The 21165-nt window shown below is 36.3% G+C and overlaps 1 protein-coding gene across 2 annotated transcripts in view; it reads right to left on the minus strand.

Annotated features, from left to right (window-relative positions):
* Positions 1-21165, minus strand: part of Unc5c (unc-5 netrin receptor C) — a 328599-nt gene that overhangs the window by 62316 nt on the left and 245118 nt on the right. For both annotated transcript variants that reach the window (XM_050121748.1, XM_050121747.1), the window contains exons 5-6: positions 5238-5418; positions 1327-1494 (exon numbers count right to left, since the gene is read on the minus strand). In XM_050121748.1, coding sequence (XP_049977705.1) covers positions 1327-1494; positions 5238-5418 — 349 coding nt within the window. The remainder of the gene's footprint in view (positions 1-1326; positions 1495-5237; positions 5419-21165) is intronic.

Consider the following 21165-nt stretch of genomic DNA (forward strand, 5'->3'; position numbering starts at 1 on the left):
ACTGAGTAAATATACTACATAATGTGCACTGGGATATAAATATGCATATGTGCAAAATTAAGGAACACATTACTATTCCATATACAGTTGTCTATACTTCAACTCCCAATTACCCAGAGCAATGAAATTCGATTTGCTCTAGCTCAACAATATGTGCCTATCACTTAAAGCACTAGCATATGTGTGTGTGTGTGTTTGTATATGTGGTGCGCATGTGTGCAGTCACATTGTTCTTTCAACTCAAATTGAATGGACTCTGAAATATGAGTCATAATGTAGGTGAAATAAGGGACAATGTATGATATCAGATAAATTTCTACACATACCTATACGTAAAAATATGTTCGATAAATAAGAGCCCTCAAAGGTTCAGAACAGGGACACATTTTGCTACTTGGAATCAATATTTGAAAATGTAATCTGTAGATTACATTTTTCTCCCTGCCCACTTGTGAAAAATGTTCTATTAAAAGATGAGCAGTAAAAAACTGGGCAAAGCAAAGGGAATAAGGCTGTGTATTCAAACACTCAAAGTTGATAACAGAATTTCTAATCATTGAGTATACTGAATTTATGGACTATTTCAAAACAGTTTTATCTTAATTTCTGGATATATTATATGAATAGCCATTTTAGTATATTTGGAATTTGATTTGGATTTGGGTAGCTATTAACTGGGGTTTACCTGGAGTCAAGAGCTGGTGGAAATATGAATTACTACAAGATGATGCCAAGTGGCAGAGGGATGCAATCTTGGTATAGGGGCCACTGCATATAATTTATAAGACAGATGACCAAGAGGTACAGATAATAAAGAGGTGGCTATGCTGTATTTTCCAAATCCATTATCTCATGTGTCACAACCTTAGCCATTCTTTTAATTCATTCCAGATGTTTTATTTGCCCCTGCCTAGAAACTGACACTATGTATCAACTATTCCAGGATAAAATATTTTTCTAAACTTCTGTTCCAATTAATTTTCACGTTTTGCTGGAGATCAAAGTTGCTATTTCTAACTTTATGTGGTTTTCAATGTTGTTCACATCATTTGAATTACAGAATGTACAATCTTGCCTCTAGCAGTATCACTGAGAAACACACGATTATATTCATGGTTATTTTTTCTCTTAAAGCACTTTGCATGGTTAGGTGATAAAGTTCCAGACTCTTTTGGAGGAATGTGTGACTTCTCAGCAAGGTAAATGCAGAATGGATTTAAATAATGTTTATCACACATAAGTTAAGATTAGGCCTTTGTCATCTGGTTCTAGTACACACATTTAGAATGGTGGGAATTATTTGGGAAGAGATAATTGTGAATTTACCTGGGCACAATGTAGTACATGCTAATTTCTGCACACTCTGCCCCTCACAGAAGGCCCCACCATTGAGTGGGGCTGGGTTGGTGCAGGTTCTCGTACGTTTCTGATATCCTCGTCCACAACGGCTGTTACACACAGACCATTCTGTCCAGGTAGACCAGCCACCGTTAACTGAATGAGACAAACCACAAAGGGTAGTTAAGCACGTGGGAATGAACAGTACACAAACTACACACAGAATACAGACTGGAGTCATTCCCCAGGTATCAATCAAAGGAAAAAGATTTCAATGCTACAGGAGGCCACAGATATTATTTCAGAGTTTTGTTGTATGGCTGAAGAATCTAAATTGAGATATAGGAAATTATTTTCCATGAGTTGCTCATTTATAAAAATAAATAAGACTGTGTTCTCTTTTCCTTGACTAATATCTTTAAGGAAAAAAAATCCCATTACCTAGTTAAACTAATTAAATAATACTTTTGACAGTTTATCTCGCATAATAAATGTTTACATCCAGATGCCAAGGCTGTGAGCCAAATCATTGAAACTAAATACAATCACTTGGAGTTCTTGAAAAACAAATGATTAATTATTTTTCATCAGCATTTTCAAACTTTATTCGGTTTCACAAACCCACATGTGAACCAAAATACAGAGTTAAATCTTACAGCATCATACTTTTAAATAAATTGGTAATGTGATTGAGCTAGCAATTGATTGGTGCATTTGAAATGGATACTCATCTTGTGCAGAAAAACTAACTATGATATGTTGTGGAGGGGTCATATATGTGATTATAAAACAAGAATTCCACACTACCCACACTATTTATTTCTGGACATCTGTCTCTTAGAAATATCATGATGTCTGAAAAAATAGTTCAATAATTTGTGTTTATATAATGTTTTTAACAAATTTAAACATATATTATTTGCTGATAGTTAAATCACTATGGGAAAAGTTTATTCATTTGCTTGCTGAGGTAAAAATGGTTAGCTACTGAAGCAACATAGACTTTATATATGCAAATGATTTTGCTCCAAATTATATTTTCTAGGAAATCTGTTAATTTGAAAATAAACATGACTGTATTTAAAGACATGAACAAAAGTATCTCCATAACAGATTTTTAAATGCAGTGATTATTAGAAGTACCTATGATGTTAAATATAGAAAAATGTTAAATTGTATATTTTCAAGTCAATAAAATGATAACACAGAAGGTTATCTAATAAAAATGGATGTTAGCATTGTACATTAAATAAAATAAAAGTAACATGTGTAGCTCTTATCTGAAGGCACTACATATGCATACAAAATACCAGTGATACTATATTGATTTAAAAAAAATAACAGTCTGTAGATGGATAGGATCAAAGACAACTTCTTTGGCCTTTTCTGTGTTTTTCAAATTTTCTCTAATAGATATGCATTTATAAGCCAAAAGAGACAGTAATGAAAAAGAGGACATAAAACAGATTTAGAATAAGAATCGATGATTACATAGGTTTCTGTGGACTGATGAACCCAACTTATGTGCTTTGCACAACTCAATTTATGAAGCCATGAAAAGCTGGCGCAGACAGTTGACAGGTAGGGGTTCCCAAATCAACTTCCCCGCTAAGCTTTTTACATTCTCAGATGCCACAATGCTTTTATGTATGGTGCTTACTAACATGAGAGGCTGAGATTCTGAGTTACATATACAATTTCCAGTCTGTTGACACCCTAATGTCTTCTTAAAAATCAGTTACTTTTAGACATTTTTTTTTCAGATATTAGACACATCCTTTATTTTACAGAAAAAGAGAAAAGGACTCAAAAATACAGGTTAAAGAGCTGGATAGCTGCTGACCAAGGCCTAGCTGCTTCATCTTAGGTCCTGACCCTTTTCTAAAAGTGTTTGTTATTTATGTGTGATCCTTCCTAATAACAAAGCTCTTATTACATTTGCTGGTATTGAAATCATGCTATACCTAGAAAGAGCTTTGCATCTATATTAAATACCTATAGAACGTGTCTATTTATAGTATGCCTTCATTGGTTATTTGCAATTGGTACATACTGTGATTGGGCCCAAAGGCTTCTTTGCATTTTAAATGTTGTTAATCAAGTGTTTCAGGCAGTTTAGATTAAGATGAAAAGTACAAAACAATTTCGTGTGATTTAAAGAATACAGTTGCTTATAATTCAACATAGCCATTATCTGGACCAGGAAATTAAACCCCAGAGTAATCAGAGGATTAAAAAAATTGAAATGCTTCTGTTCTGTAATTAAAATGGCAGTTTTAAACTATCTCTGTGTAGCTTTTTGGAATATCATGATGATTCTGTTCTTGTGGCTCCTCATCTTGTCAGTAACATGGCCACACAATGGTATTGTTGGAGAGGGAACAAATTAATCTCTGTCTGTCTGACTCTCTCTATATATACATTTATATATTAAATATAGAGATATATTTCTTTATATATACATATATGTAAAATCTATCTATCTATCTATCTATCTATCTATCTATCTATCTATCTATCTAAAGCATAGAGGTTTCTTTTTGGTTGATATGAGTATAAGATAGATCAATAGGTAAAAAAAACCACATAGATACAACACATGTTTATTCATCATGGGCACATCATAAAGATGTAAAATGCCACATGTGCCATGAGAACTAAACGTATGTATGGAAGTGGACCCAAGAGTGGTAGGTTTTGAAAAGGTTACTAGGAGTTAACTGAGAACCCTCCTGCTTTCCACTGTCTGTCCTCAGTGATGAGAATTTTATTTTCTTTTTAGTCTATAGGAAGTAATTCTTCTTAGAACTTCTCTTGGATCTAAGCTAAGGAGGAAATTTGGGGTGATCTCTTTTGATCTGTTCTTATTAAATTGCCTCCAAGTTAAGGAAATGGCCAGAGGCTGGAATGGTATATTCTTTGATTCCATATGTTATCGTAATCTTATCTCCTGTAGGACTCTCTGACATAATTGTCAGGATATGCCCAGTGAATGTACCCCCTTCATAGGCCATCTGAATCCAGGCATATGACTGACCGCAGAAGTAGGGAGGGACAGTTACACTATTTTCTGAGCAGGGGTAAAGTTTGGGTTCCTTGTTCAAGAGGAAGCCTCATCTTAAATATTTGGTGTTTAGTTTTCTCTGTGATAATATGTCAATATGACTAACGTTCTGAGAATTATGTAACTCTACGGCCTGAACTAATTGGGTACAAACCAGCTGAAAGTTTAGCTGGGGAATAACTCACCTTCTGAAATAGCTAGGGGATAATGGAGTGCCAACAGCATAGGGAGGTAATAGCGTTGATATCACACCAAAATGAGGGGTAGAACTATTTGACACTTAAAGAGAATCAATAGATTTAGAGAAGAGCAGGGTGAGAGGGGCCAGAGAATGGCATCTTGCATGTTATGGGAATGACAGTCCCTTTATTCCAGTTGTCTTTGTTATGACTCTATAGTCCTTTGATGGAGGCAAGAAAGCAAGTTCAGCGGTGGGGGACCATGAGTGTGTTTGTGGGATATGTTTGTTTCATCTTTCCTGTGTTTCTGTAATTGTAGACCTGAGTCTAGATTCAACGGAAGTATCATTGGTCTGTCTTGTGCTTTATTCTGTCCCAAACATAGTCAGGTCTTGTTGGTACTCATCCTTCCTTGAGAAACAAAATGTCCAAGAAGCAGCAGACTGTTCAGTAGGTTACCAAGGCTTACCACTTCCTGACTCTTAATGATCCTTCTGGAAGTTAATAAACCCTACTGACCATGCACAAGGTCAAAAGGAACAGTAGAGGGAGTCTAAAAGGGACTGGTGGCTGGAGATTCTAAAACAAAATAATGTTATTAATGAGACACAGAATGGCTTGACACTTGCTGAACCATACCAGGGAAGCTCACTTACCATACACGATGACAGTGGCTGTGGTGCTTTTCCTCTTGGCAACAATATTTTTGGCAACACAGGTATAATTTGCCGTATCTGAGAGCCGGGCCTGCTTGATGATCAGGTTGTGATCGATAGTAATATAAAAATTCCGATCTTCTTCAGGATCAATGATGTCTTCGTTCTTTAGCCACTCCACCTAAAGATACATGAGAAAAATTTGATAAATCCTCCGTCTGGAGTCCTGAATGGCTGCCAGTCCTGACCTGGGTTCTGTAGTGTGTACAACATTGTTACATGCTATGAACCACCATCGAGCATAGGAAAGTAACTTTCTGAGGTCATATTAAGTATCACTCACCTGCCAAACATGCTGATTCTGTCTGTACTACATTATTCTCAAATGTCAATGAACCAGTTGGGAAATACAGTGCTCAAATTGTTTTTACTTTGCCCTGCAGGCAGGATGGAGAATGAGCGCTGCCAAGCACAGAACCCAATCAAAAATAACAGGCAAAGCGTTTCAAACCTAACCCAAACCTTTTGCTATTTGATTTGTTTACTCTTGGCAACTTACCTGCTGCTGCCTTACAGAAAAAAAAAAAAAAATGTAAGGCCATAAAAAAGCTCAGAAGGCTTTGCAGACATCATGGAGCTCTAATAAAGCAACACTCAGATGATTTACCTCTAGCCTCTCTGCAACATATGGATTAAATTCCCCCCAAAATGCACAGACCTTACAATGTAGTCAAACACATATTTGAGGATGCAGATGAGCCCAAAGATTTGGGGGAAGGGAAAGTTTCCCTACCAACCCCCAACACAATCCAAACAGTTTCTAAATCACCCTCTAATCTCTTTTTGAATAAGTACTTCCAGTATTCAAATCTTGGCTCTTAGTTTTCTTTTGGACAACCTGACCTAAGATAGTGGCTGGCTATTCAACACTACCCAATCATTGTTTTGCTATGCAAATATTATTCATTTAACAACAGTGGTGCTCTCCTTTCTGAATAAAGGAAGAGAAATATTCTCATGCAAACTGTCCTTCTGGAGGGTAAACTATTTTTTATCCTGGCAAGATTTGTTTCCTTGTGAACCAGTTTTTCCATAAAGGAAAACAACATTGATATTTACCACAGTTAAACTTCCCTCTTGTATTAGAGTGGATGTGGACACAGGTAACCTTTAGTGGGAGGGAGTCAATACTGTTGCCATTTTCAAAACCTTAAAGAGCTTCTTCAACACTGTGAGAAGTCTAGAAATTAATCTCTAAATCTGTCCGTGAACTCAACACAGCACGGTTGTAAGTTACTTCTGGAAGGCAAGGGGCTATCAGTTATACTTCTTTAATCCACAGGCAAGAAGCCAGCATTAAGTGGGAAAAACAAAAACCCACAATACCCCTGAGAAACAGGAAGTAGATGGGGGTACAGACGAGAGTCACTATTTGTAATCATGTAAATTTGCAAGCAGTTAAACATTCTTGATATTTGCACTAATGGCAGTGAGAAAGGGAAAGGAATCCATTTAAAACTAGATTTTTAAATATGAATTTTGTTGTCAGACACAGACCACACAGGATGCCAGTGACTAGCTGCATTATATTTATATGTGTGTGTATGTAACGAATCAAAACAAACTATTGGAAATCTACTTGACAATACTAATTGTTGGCTTCATTATTTCTTGTTCTAGTTTTGCCCTTGAGTATCTGCCCTATGGTAAAAAAAAAACCTTCACTGAAGATGGGATTGCTGATTTTTGTACTCAGAATAAGTCTTGCCTCAAGAGTCCATTCTTCTTCTCCTCCTTGAATGATAGCCCTCAGACATAGGGATTCTCTTGTCCTTGGCTGTGTCTGTGAGTTTACATTTTTCTCCTTAAACTTCCCTGTCTGTTACAATTCTGTGCATAAACAGACCCATAAGTACTAAATGAGTAAGTTCTGCGGTACAGTTCTCTGAGGTTCCCACATGGGATCATGTGGAATCTTGATTCTGAGATTATATTTGAATTTTCAGTCTCCTTGTCTGTTTTTTTTTTTATTTGTTCATGTTTTTCCTGCTCATTTTTCTTGGAGCACCTCCTTAAAGAATGATTCTATTCAGTCCTTAGGGACACAGCTTGCTTCTGGTTTCTCTATGTAGACTGATATTCTGTGTAACAACAGGGAAACTACCCTAATCACAATTGACATAAAGAGATCCAGGGGATATTATAAACCTTTATGTTATTTTAAAAGTTTATTACATGGAAGAAAAAATTCTGTTTACACAGTTGACAGAGGTTTTGAGAGTCTAACCTGATTGTTTGGTATATAGGTTTTTTTTTTCTCATGCATTTAGCCACTTTTTATTCCATTGTCTCCACGACTGGTAGGGTATCTAGGACCTGAGAAGCCCCTGTGTTGAAGTGAATGTCCCGGGTACTTGAGGTACTTCTCCCCTACTGACTGATTTGATCACAGAAGTTCTATTTTGAGCAATTGCCCATATTGGCCTATATTTCAGCCTTTTAAGGAATGGTGGGTCATAGTATTAGAAAACAACACAGAAAAGAAGAGGGACACTCTGGTAAAGTCTCACACTGCCCTGCATTTCTGTACCCTTATGTGTTACACCCTCTGCTCTAAGATCAGACCACCCTGTGTAGACGTCATGGTTCTTCTGCTGTGGAACCAGGCATCAAAATCCTCCAGAATGCCATCTTATTGGAATGTTGACTTTTTCTGTTCCCCATCTAAAGGTCATACTTTTTGTTATCAGTGTTTCCCCTGGAGTCTTCTTAAGTGGAAGGTGTTTGGTTTCATAAGTGGAACAAACCCCTGAACCTGTGTTTGGGTAAGTGCTTCTATTTTACACTGTTGTTCCAGATCAATTTCTCTCATCTATCTTGCTTTTAATATCAGGCCATCAGGTATCACCTGATACCTACATTACTTTTGTAGTAATCCATAGGTATCCGGGCTATAGTCAGTTTATCCGGCACAATTTCCAATTATATTAATACTGGTAAAGAGGAGACATCTGATTTCTTGCCTGCCCCCTCCCATTACCAGATCTAGAGTGAACTAGTGTGGAGCCTTATGTCACCAGAAAACACTGGCCTTTCAGAGTTTGACTTTGACTCTTCCCATGGCCTTATCTCTCAGTATGTAGGCTCCGATGCAGGGGCTTCCATGAAAACCAGTGCTCTTGGTGGCACTGGTCCCACTTCATCTGTGTGAGTCAACCTTTCCTGAAATGCCCTAATGCTCTATTATCCTCACCCAACTCATCCCCTTTTTCAGATAACACGTTTTCAGTATTTCAGCTCCTGGTCAGCCTTTGAACCTTCAGCCACCATTTATTCCTATACCCACAACCTCCCTCCTTCTTTCTTTTATTTTCTTTATCTACTTTACATAAATTTTACTCATCTCTAGAATATAAGCTGCATGGATTTTTGATCTAGTTTTGATTGCTATGTAGCCCAAGCTGGCCTTGAATACATGATCCTCTTGCATGCATACTTTAAGTGCTATAATTAAAGGCATGGGCTACCATGCCAAACTCTATTTTTCCTTTGTATCACTGCTGTCTCTTTCTCTTATACGCTGGAGCTGGTCTATTGTCAATACTTAGCCAGGATTTCCTTACATATGAATGAAAACAGGACATATTGTGGAGTGAAATCTGTTACTCACACTTTTAGGTTCCTGTAAGTGTTTTATTGTCAGAATTAAGACTAAGTACTTTTAGTGAGGACCATACCCTTAAATATGATTTTAATTAAGTAGATTTAGCTATGGCTATTTTTCTGCTGGAGACTGAGAATTCAAATTCCCAGTGCCCTTGAGGATAGTTGTCTTACCTCTATGTGACCTTAGCAGATTTACATGAGATGGAAGTTGAGATCCAGTTTCTCTGGGAGACTATCAGTAAACTGTTGCTATCTGAATCCATGTCTATCTTTCCTACAGTCAGCGAGCCTTTCTTCAAAAGTAGGATGTCTACGCAGTACATATTAAAGCTGTGTAACTGCTGGAGAATTTTTAATAAAGGGAAGTGGTGACTGAGTAACTTCTATAAGCTTATCTAGGAATAAAACCTGTTGCAAAATAGCTTCCTAAGATGTTAGGCCTGTGGTTTAGTGGTAGAGTGCTTGTCTAGCATGAGTGACAGCCAGGGCTCAGTCTCTACAGTGGTAAAATTAAAAACAACAACAAGCAAGCAAACAAAAGGAGGGCTAGGTATGTGTTTGAGTTGGTAGTATGTGCATGTAGCATACAGTAAGCCCTCGTTTTGATTCTCCTGCCTGCACAAATTGAGTGTGGTGGCCCATAACTTCAAGAGAAGTCTTTGGGTTGTGGAGCAGATGTTCAAAGTCATCTAAGGCTAGATGGGAAGTTCTTGGGCCCTGAGACACACAAAACTGTCTCATAGAGGAAAAGAAGATCAATTTGTGGTTTTAACTCATCTTAAAAACCCTGAGTATAGACTGTGTAGGCACTGTATCAAGTTCTGGAAAACGGGCAAGAGCCTGTTGATAGAGTTCTCTATAGAAGAGGAGGTGGTATATGCTCAATTATAATAGGTCTCATTTTAAGATGAAGGGAAGCCAAGGTGAAAATTATGGAGGAAGAACCTTGGTTTGTGGTGTTAACATCTTCAGTTACTTTTGGTGACAAAATTCCAATTACTGAGAGGCAAAGGACAGTAGGGTATGGGGGTGGGTGAGGAAGAGCACATGCTTGGATACAGGCTGCAGAACCTCAGTTGATGTTATGTAGAAACAAGACTGAAATGGACTCTGCGGTTTCTAGTTTGGCGATCTGTGAGCAGAACAGTGTTATGGAAGATAGAAACAAAGTGAGGGCCAAAAGAGTGAGTTGTGGTTGGTCCAATCTCATGAAGAATCCATGCAGGAGAGCGTGGTGCTAGCAACAGTTTAATTACTCCAAATTCCATTGCTATTTTTGTAAACAGTGAGTTTTGAAACACTTAAATCCTGATGGAGTTTTCTTGGGTCAGCTTTATCTTAACATTAAAGTAGAAGATATTGATTTTAAAAAAAGATATTTACAGGGCAAGTGGGCTGAAATAATATTTAATTATTATTTTTGGCTTAGACATAATGTTACAGCAATCATAAAATCTTAAATGTATAGAAGAGAAAAATACACGAAAGTAGTTCTATTTATCATTTAAAATGACTATCTGAGTCAGCAAGAGAAATCAATATGCAAGAGCTGTAACATCTAATTTTAAAAAATATGTTTCATGTGCTAGCTCAAGAATCAGCAGTGCCAGAGAAAATGACTCCCCCATTTTGAAGTAATTCTTTGAATATATTATAAATAAAATTATTAAAAAACCCCAGCAGCCTTCATTGTGCTAGGTTTTTATCATATTGAATGGTAACTAATTATATTTTTCCAATGTTATTTATTAATAATGCAATCTTGGTTAGTCAAATATCAATACCTGCTCTGGCCTCTAATTTTTTTTTCATATTTTGGCTATTCCCACAATTTTTTCTATTTCATCTCTTCCACTTAGCCAACTGATTTATACAACAGGGAGCTCTTTCTGAGTTAGTAGTTATCTTTAACTGTGTATAAAACACTCAAGAAGACAGAAAAATAGGTTTAAGTTCAGAAAGCAATAAAAGGTTTCTGCCATAAACCGTGACTTGGCATGGCTGCAGTGATGCCCCCCACCCTTCAGCTTTTGTTCTTGGGTTCAGTAAGTGTGCCCTTTGCTGTCATCTAGAGATATATTTGATATCATTTTCTCAAGGGTTTAAGAAGTGTGGAGTTTTATTAAAGGTGAATCAAATAGCTAGAAAGCAATAACAGAATGTTGTGTTTGCATGTTCTGCTGTTATGTTTGGTTTGCATCATCCACCGTGTAGCTGAGAATCTTATTTTAAAAGGCATTTCCTAAAGTCTCAAATACCAAGACCTAATTGATTGTCGGAGTTCAAAGCTAAACTTGGTCATTTTAGCTCATATGTGTCTACTTTGGGTTGGTTTCACCACTATACAACTTTTGCTGCTTATATACAAGATGAGAATAATTTTAGGACACACTAAATTTATAAGGATTTGGGGGTTAAATACTCTATGCCTAACATGCAATGCATAGTTTAAAATTATCATTAGTATATATGTTTAATTAAGAGTACACTAACAGGTGAGAATGAGACAAAAGTAAAGAACTCAAAATATGAAATAAATAATGATAATTTGAAATGCTCGAAACATGTTAGCTCCTGAGTTCTTTTATCCTTCAGTGAGATTTATCCTCTTTCAAGTCACCTCCATTCATTATATCTTAAATGAGAATCTAACACTATGTACGTAAGCATTAAATCGACAAATAGCTGTTTGGCATATATTAAAATACAGTATTAAATTACCTTTTACAAATGCTTTCTATTCCTCTTAGAAGATACCATCATTGCATCACTTTCTAAAAGCATATGTAGAATGTATTTTTAATTGCGGATACTTTATCAATATTAAATCTGATGTTTCTTTCTACTTTGGTAATAAACATAAGAAACATGATAAACACTCATACATATACATATATATGAGTTATTCGGCATTGTATTTCAAATTATTCCTCAACACTTGTTCTTCGTGATATCACTCTCCTTACCCTATCTCCAATGGATGGCACTTATCTCATGATCTCTATCACTTTAACTCAGACTTCAGGGATGAGATTTTCTTCTAGTCACTTTCGAATGAAAGATGGTTAAAAATATTTTCAATGGGTACATTAAAAAAAAAAGAGTCAAGCGTCAGCCCGTTATGATCTATCCTAAGGAAACTGTCTCTTTGCACACACACAGGAACTGAAATTCATAATGTTAGATCTAGACATCCTGTGGTTTGTGATATTCTTGCTCTGCAGCAAGTATGCTGAGTGAGAATGTGATACAGTTCTGCAAAGAAAAATCTTACATTGTGAATCCCGTTTCAACATTCAATCAAAGAACAGCAAACAAAATTACGCTCTTAAGAGTTCTAGCTGAAAGCATCAGCAAATAGGGAAGAGAGAACATTTATCCAGAGAAATAACCTGAAGGTTTATGTACCACTCCAAAAGCCATCTGCAGTTCCAGGTTGCTAAGATTTTACCCCCAGAAACCGTAGCCACTGGTGATTCATATTATTTTACTACTCAGACCTTCTGAGCCTCTCCATCACCAGCAAGGCACTTAATATCTCTATAGCTCTCCACTTAATCTGATGTGTCTTTCCTGTTCAACAGTCATGCATCAGCCTCTTTAATCTTATAAAAGTTACAATATTGTTGGTCCCCATCTATTCACTGTTCACACAAGCTTTAGATGGCAGCTCTCTGGAGTAATGTCCATCATTCTACTCAGATTTTCCTTTCAAAGACAACCAGTGGTCCTAAATTCACTACAGAGGAAACTTCTCTTATTCACCTTGCTATGGCAAGTAGCTGCCCTAGGTGTGCCTTGGAAAACACAGCCTCTTAAGTTTTACGTATTACTAGGCAACCATTTCATGGTCCCATTTTATCCTCTCTCTCTTTTACATCAGTGGTTCTGAACTTTGTGCTCCAGAATTGTATAGGAATTTTTTATAGGATCTTTTTGCCTAGAGCCCTTTGAAAAGACTCTGATTTTACTGTTTTGAGGAAGGGCCCAGGTACCAGGACTCTCAAATCTCCACAGACACCCCACTGCAACTGCAACTGTGCCTGAGACCCGAAGGCTCCTGTGAACTGCATGACTATATTTTTGCTTCACTTATGGCTGGTAATTTCTAAACCATCAGCAGCAGCCCTAGGTTTTGTTAAGTTATGTCTATACTTCCAATTCTTGATAATTCCATCTAGATATTCAACAAATATAAAAAGCATAACAAATGCAGGATCAATCGTAATCTCTCTTCACATTGATCTCTCTTTCAACTTGATAGCTGTTTTTTTTAAAATAATTGACTCAGGAGTAGACTTCTACATTCTAAGATTTTCCTTATTTATCAAAATATATGCAGATAGTAACTATATGCAGTGCCATAAAATACCCTCACTATACTTTTAAAAACCCAGTGAAACAATTCAACACCTTACAAATAAATTTTTCCAAGAAATTCTTTTGTCTAGATATCTGATTTGCTTATGGAAATCAGTCAAATAAGGCCACATACAATTTGTACAACTCCAAGCAGCCAAATTTCAAAATGAAATTATTTTTCATGAGGGGGAAAATGCAAGAATCAAACAGGCTTGTCAGTAATCTTTACTTCTATAAAATGAAGGACTACTTAGAGGTTGCAGGAAGATTTATTAAGATAACAGAGTGAATCAGGAATCAGGAGCTAGTCGATAGTCTTAATGGCTTTTTCTCTGGTGCTAAACTCAACTCAGAGGCTACAGTCAAAATAGGGTATTTTAAGTGTTTCTGTTAAAAAGTATATATCTTTAGCCGGGTGGTGGTAGTGCATGCCTTTAATCCGAGCACTTGGGAAGCAGAGGCAAGTGGATCTCTCTAAGTTCAAGGCCAGCCTATTTTGCAAGAGCTAGTTTCAGGACAGGGTCTGAACCTTTTCTCTAAAAACCAAAATAAGTAAGTAAGTAAATAAATAATTAAATAAATAAATAATGTATCTTTAATTTTTTTTAATACCTTATCAGGAAAGTAAACATTTGGGAAGTATATGGCTTTTACTTTACCATTGTAGGAAATTCCATGAACACTGGCTTCCAAATCCTTACATTTGGAGGTCAGTGAGATGGCTCAGTAGGGAAGGGAGTTTTTCTTCACACCCAATGACGAGTTTGATCTCTGGGACCCACATGTTGGAAAAAGAGGATTGAGGACTGAAAATTGTCCTCAGATCTGCACCCACAGACTGCTCCTCCGCATGCCCCAAACAACATAAATAAATGCAACTTGAAACTTTTCTGTTCGTCATCTGTCCTGGTGATGGACATGTCCTTTGTTCACAGCCACAATTTCTTGCAGTATTTGTCCAGAAGAGATGCTGCAGTTCTAGCCTTTGTGCATAAGGGTAAGTTCCCAGATCTTACTGTGGGAGGATCGTATACTTAAGAATTTTCCTGATACTTTCATCACCCAGTTCAATTGATTGGCCATGGAATTCTCCAAACACTAATATGATTTTAATAATGAAGAAGAGTGATTCTCAACTTGATTATGCAATCAATTAAGGCATACTCTCCCCATCGTGTGTTACTAGCAAAAATGTATAAAAACTGCCAACTTAAGTTGTATGGTCTGATTTGAGAAAAAACCTTTATGGTTTTTAGATGTATGGTTTTATAGTCTCACTGTTACTGGTATTTCATAAAAGTCAGTAGTTCTGGCTGTATTGTTAGAGGAAGCAAGATTTTGTAGTAAACTACTGCTCAGTGGCCCATGCTTCTGTAAGTTTTGGGAGAGCACTCCACCATTTTATAACTTTCAAATTTTAAACATTGTCTCTTACCATCTCCCTAAATACTTTATATACTTAATTTTTTAAAGTTATACCATGGACAAAGAGAAAAATCTATATGGTTCTCAATAACTTATCTTTTTAGAGCTCACAATTTCTATAGGATAAATTATGATTGACAACTTCTTTGCCCACTTTCAGTCACCCCCTCATTTTCCTAACCAAATATCACAATAGTTATAGTATCTAATACTGACCCCAAACTTCTATCTAATAATGTTCTTATAGCTGAGTGGGTTTAAATGGGGAGTTATTTAAGTAAGGTTTTCATTCAAACATTATTTCTAATAATGTTTCATGATTTTACGTTAAAACTTCTGCTACAAATATAACTACGTCATGTTTTACCACTAAATAATCAAACACAAATATTTGTGGGTTTAGCGAAAAAAAAATAGTGAGACAAACAAAACTTCTTCCTTAGTTATTTATTCTTCCCAATTCCCTGACCAAAAAGGGACTATGCCAGCATGATTCACATATAATATTATATACTTTTTTTGATTCAAAGGATCACTGTAAGGAAAAATTACAAATGGACATTGCAGTTTTATTTTCTGACCAACTGCTGCTCTGCTCTGCATTTTCCCTGTCTCTGCCTAGGTAGGCTAGAATTACAGGTGGAATTATACCGATACTTGTCATTTTATGTGCGTTCTAGGGAAATAAACTCTGGTCCTCACATTTATGTGGCAAGCACTTTAACCACTGGACCATCACAGCATCCTCTTCCTGAATACCTTAAAAGGGATTATCTAGAGAAATGTGAAGCAGCACTACCCCAGGAAAGGGTTTGCAGCGGTAGAACCAGTCCTCAGTGCACAATCTGGGCCACTTGCTGGAGCTCACAAGAATGCTGGCACTTTAGCACAGGCTGCGCAATACAGAAACTGAGATTTTTGTTCTGTTTAATTCTAATGAGTGCATTTAAGTGTGTGGAACTTAAATTTTCAAGTGTCAGCCTCTGTATAAAAAAAGTAGGAAAAAAAGTGGAAAAAAGTAAAATAAAAATTACAGAAAAAACAAAATGGGATACTATATAGAAAACTCAATAATACAAACTCCAGGATTGCACCTGATGAGATTTTTTTTAGATAATAAATTTACATAGTGTAACACTGTTGAATGTCGAATATATAAATATATAAACCATATTTACTAGGAAATATAATAAAATTTGAACTGTAAACAAATCCACATGCTTTATATTAGTACATTCTGTGACCATATGAAAATAGGTGGATTTCATAAGTCTTTTCTGTATGCTTGCACTGCCAACCCGAGAATAGAGATATTGCTTATAGATACAACTTCTCTCTCTACAGTGTTACAAATGTGGACTGTCAATGCCAATAAAATTGGGAATAGAAATAACATTAATTTTCCACTAACCAGAAGTCTTTGAAGTTTACTCACATAAAAAGAGATAAATAGAGATTTTACCAAACTGTATTATCATGGTATCTGGTGAATATTCAAAATCCTTTCACTCAGGTACCAAGGCTGAATTAGTATAATATTTTATTTCAATGAAGCTAAATTGTTTTTGAGAGTTTTAAATACCTCTATACAAAATGTATTTATTTTGATATATTGGCGATAAGTAAAATATATATATATATATATATATATATATATATATATATATATATATAACATAGCTACATTTTTACCAATGGGGAATGTAATTATTTGAAATGAAAAGATGACTTAAATTCTTTGTAGAGGCCCTTCTCATTTTTTGGAAGGCATTCAGAACCTCAGTGGCCACTGGCACTTTGTACCCTTTTAACACAAAACTTGCTGACCCTGGGATTGATTAATCATAGATGTCAATATAAGTAGCCAAGCACCTTATACTTTTCTATTTTCCTGTCCTGTGAAAGACAGATGTGTTGTGTCTAATTATTCACTGATTGGTATCGGGAGAAACATTAACATAATTGGCACATTTGTCCTAATTAACCACAGAAACTGCCACATGTCAGCCAAGATGAAAAAGTGACTCCAGCAACCATTATGTAGAAAAATTCACATCTATCAGAAAGGTTATATTGTTAATAGCAAATTGGGGACCACTGTGCCAGAACACTGCACTAGAAAACACAACAGAACTCTGAAGCATGGGTACATCAGTGAGAGTGGGGATTTGGTAGAGAATAGTATATAGGTACATTAATCAAACAAATGGGAAAAGCAATTATTGGGCAATTATAAAATGCACACTCAGCCAAGCTAAACTTCTCAAAGGTGCATTTGATAGTCCCTGGGAGTCTGCCAAGTTTCGCCGACTGGTTTACAAGTGACAAGTCTGAAGTATTATTGTTATTATTATTATTATTAATTTATTTGATAGTTTCACCTTAAAATATGATAGATTTTAGAAAATATGAACAGATTTAAAAGTTATAGTAATCACAATGTATACAGAACCTGTTAAGTCAGTATTTAAGGATTTGGCATTGCTGACAGCTTTTCCAGATATTTCTCAGGGGAAGGCTTCACTTTGAGATATAATTGCAGACTGGTCAAAATGCAGATGCTGATGAAGTGGTTGTGGATGGGGTAGGAGAGCCTACAATTCTACCTAAGAAATTCTCAGATTGTGTCCACATGGAACCGCTATGCACCACATGAGGAAGAAGGCCTTAACAATTCTAAAAGACATCTATAGGGGACTAACATTCTGTATGGACCCCCTTAAGTGGTGTTGGTTCCAATTGCACACAGGTTGAACGTTGCAGGATTCTCTTATTTATTTATTTTTTGCTTGCTCCATTTGCAATATATATCTTCCTGTCCCTTTATATATCTCAAATAACCAATAAAGCATTTCGACTATCGTAGGTCACATTAGTTATGCAGTTATATGCTTCTTAGATCTGCAATAAAATAAACATTCAACTGCTTCTTTCTTGATGGCTATTATTCAATATTCTTTATGCCTTTTCATAGGGCTGTGAAAATAAAGGTGTTTTCTGTGTTCTCAGAAGTGTTAGTTTTCAAGCGAGCTGAAATTCTATCTTTAGGCAATTGTAAAAATAAAATGGGCAAAGAATTAAAAAAAATCCAATGGAAACTACAGTGACATTTTGCTCAGTTATTGTAACTTCTGCAGTATGAAGGAATTTGCCAAGAAAGGGAATTTGTTTTCCTCCCTTAATTGCACATATGTCTGGCTCATTGCTTTTGAGAGCTGAATGTACACAGACCATATTGTGGAGGCGAGCTAGTCTCCAATTCTGTAAACTTCTAAAACTGAACTTAAAGCATGGAGAGATAAAAGCAAATGGACAAAAAACTTAAAGTAATAAAGTTTAATTGAGAAATAAAATTAAAAACCAGAAAAATGTCCCAAAGTAAATGACTATATATGACACCACAACACAAGAGAACAAATAAGCCCTAAATTGCGTTCAAAAGGCTGAATTTTTGACAATAAAAGGGCTATAAATAGACAAACCCATTGATGAACTACTAATCTATTACTACTTTTTCTAAGAGTTTGACTTCCGAATAAGCATTTCCTATCCTTTCTTTTCTTTTTTTTTAACCAATGGAAAGTATTCAAGACTGCGCTGTCTGACCATCATCAGGAAATGTAAATCTTCTGTTCTCTAGAGATGTTTTTTTTTTTCTTTTTTTCCCCATCCACACTGAGGTAAGTACAGACTGTAGACATATAGAGTGTCTTTGAAATCCCAAAGCAAGGGAATGATCAAAGAATAGAAGCTAACTTTCCATTTTCTACAAGGAAGGGTCTCTAAAATAAAAGGCCCCTCTGCCCTGTTATTATGGGTCTCTTCAGGGCTTGGCTCTTGACTGAAGCACCGATGGTATTTGATGTAGACAAAGACTTTATTGACAACTTGTTGTAGGTCATCTACAAGTAGCTCCTTTTAGTAGGTTTGCTGATTTCACCTTCTCAAGACAGAACAAGTAATTTACATATTTTTTTCATTTCAGAAAGTCATATTTAAATGGCATACTCAGAAAAATATATGTTTTCCCACTTTTCTTCTTACCTTCTACTTTCACCTTAGGATAAGCAGCTATGCTCATTTGTTTAGACATTGATGAGAGCCAATCATGAACCCTAGGTAATGTTCTCACCCCTACTCTTAAACTCTGAAAAGCTATTTTCCAAGTAGTAGTAAGACTGACCTTTTAAAGCCACGTATCAGGTTGTGAAAATGTCTCACTTAAAATCCTTGGTGATGTCCCACACATGTAAAAGTGGTTCTGAGTGACTTGTCATGACCAGAGTCCCTGAACTCTTTCCCTGACATCGAATGTCTTCCTTTTGCTGACTCTCAGATGAGAGCCCCCTTCTTTTGAAAACATCAGCTCCTGAGGGGATTTGTGCCACTGCCTCTGCTGCCTGGAGCTTTCTGACCCAATTCTTTTAAAGATTGGCTCCTTCCTGTCTCCTATATCTTTGTGCAAATTTATCTCTTCAGAGAACCTTTCCTTGCACCCTCTCAATCCCCTGTAACCACCTCATTCGACCTTGTGTTTTGCTTTCCTCTCTCACACAGTTGACCTTGCCTTATTACCCCTTTGGCTGTCGTTACCTGGAAATGCCTTCCTTCTGCCGTTTGCTTTCCCTCTTCAGAGCAATCATAAGAATACCGGGTGCACAGAGAGTCTACAGGTAATATTTTTTGAATCAACAGATTGATGATAGAAGATAGAATATGCATTTTGCATCTATAGCCTCTAAGGAACCACTACGCATGTTCGAAAATTGAACCTGAAATCTGGAACTGGTAAGACAATGTCTTTTATAGCTTACACTTGTTATGCAAATTGATGTGTTGAATGTTAATTTTGTCATTAATTTAAATTTGCACAGGCTTTGTGTTGAGCTCAGTGTATTAAGTATTAGACACAGATTAGGAGAAAAATACCATAAAGGTAACAGTAGAAAATGTCCTTGGAGCAACGCAAGGCTTAAATGACCAGTATGAAGATTTAAGACTTTTGAAAACCCGTTTTCTAACTCTCCATGCTGTAATACACAACAGAGGAAAAAATTCCAACAAACATTAAAGATACTGGAGCAAGGTTGCCTGTCAAATGAGGACAACTCTCTGAGCCTCTCTTACCTGCAAAAAAACGTGACACATTTCTTGGTAAACAATGCACGTGGCAGAAAATTCATTGCCATGAATTCTAAGGGGTGGCATGGCTCGTGAGGTGTTCCTCAATGGCTGTATTAAGAAGCAATTAGACTGAAAGCGACCTGATGGTGCACATTTGGTAGCTCTTCTAGCTGCCAGTAGGTTTTGGTCTCGCTACTTACAACAACAACAACAAAAATCTGCTTCCTATTTATCATGACGAAACTCGGCAAAGCAATGTATTCTTTCACACCTCACCCCATATTTTCCCACCACTAATTAGAGATGCAAATGTTGATAAATAAGAAGACAATTTTTGAGCTCAACTGGGTCAATAAGTTGAACACTGTGCCCCGTTCCTCCAATTAAACTCCTATGAGAAATAGCTCAATTATAATTAGGGAAGCAATTATCCCCTTGTTAAAGGTGAAACAAATCACAGGTTTTAGTGAAATTTTCTGTTTTGTCCCTTCTACCATGCCAAAAAGCCTTGTATCCATTGATGGTTTGAAGCAATGATCCCAGAAGGAATAAACTGATGAGACAAAGCATCTCAGGCTTGCTGTGTGATGGTAACATTTTCCAGGCATGAGTTGAAATGAGCAGAGAGGGATTAGTTTCATAGAGAGCGGCTATTACGCCTTGGGAAGAGCCCAGCACCCTCTCTATAGCATATTAATTTTCCTCCTTCTTTAGAAAGAGAAGAGAAAGACTTGTTATTGAAATGGAGTCAAATACCATCAGAAAGGGGAAGAAAGAATCATTTCTGGATTGATCCTAGCAACCGGCTATGAAAATATCACGCAATATTACCCAACTCTATTTCTGGTATTAGTTTTTCTTTCTTTCAGTTTGTTTATTTCATCATTTCAGTGAGACTATTATGGGTATTCCCCTGTGATCTTTTGCTTTAAGTATCCAGAAACTGGTGAATTCGAATCCTGCTCTGATGGTTCAGATTAAAGGATCACATCATCTCACATAGAGTTCTCTAAGTGGGGTTTTATCTTCATAGGTGAAAGGTATCATTCTTCTAGAAATTTCTATTTCCTGAAGGGTACCTTGTCATTATATTCAATATGCCTTCTTTTTTTTTAATTAGTTTTTTTTTACCTTGAGAATCTATTGTGATCTCTAAGTTGCTGTCATTAGAGATAAAATAATTGCCCAAATTTATATTCCTTATCTCTTTACAGTATAGTCAGATAGAAGAGTAAATAGATAAATTTCCACACAATTATAAAATCATAGTATATAGGAACTGCCATTTATCCAGCCACACATTTACTCACACCAGGTGTTAAATGCTAAATCAGCTCTGAATATGTTGCCA

This window comes from Alexandromys fortis, unplaced genomic scaffold (assembly GCF_014885135.2).
Source record: "Alexandromys fortis isolate MF-2015 unplaced genomic scaffold, M_Fortis_MF-2015_v1.1 scaffold_196, whole genome shotgun sequence".
Classification (NCBI taxonomy): domain Eukaryota; kingdom Metazoa; phylum Chordata; class Mammalia; order Rodentia; family Cricetidae; genus Alexandromys; species Alexandromys fortis.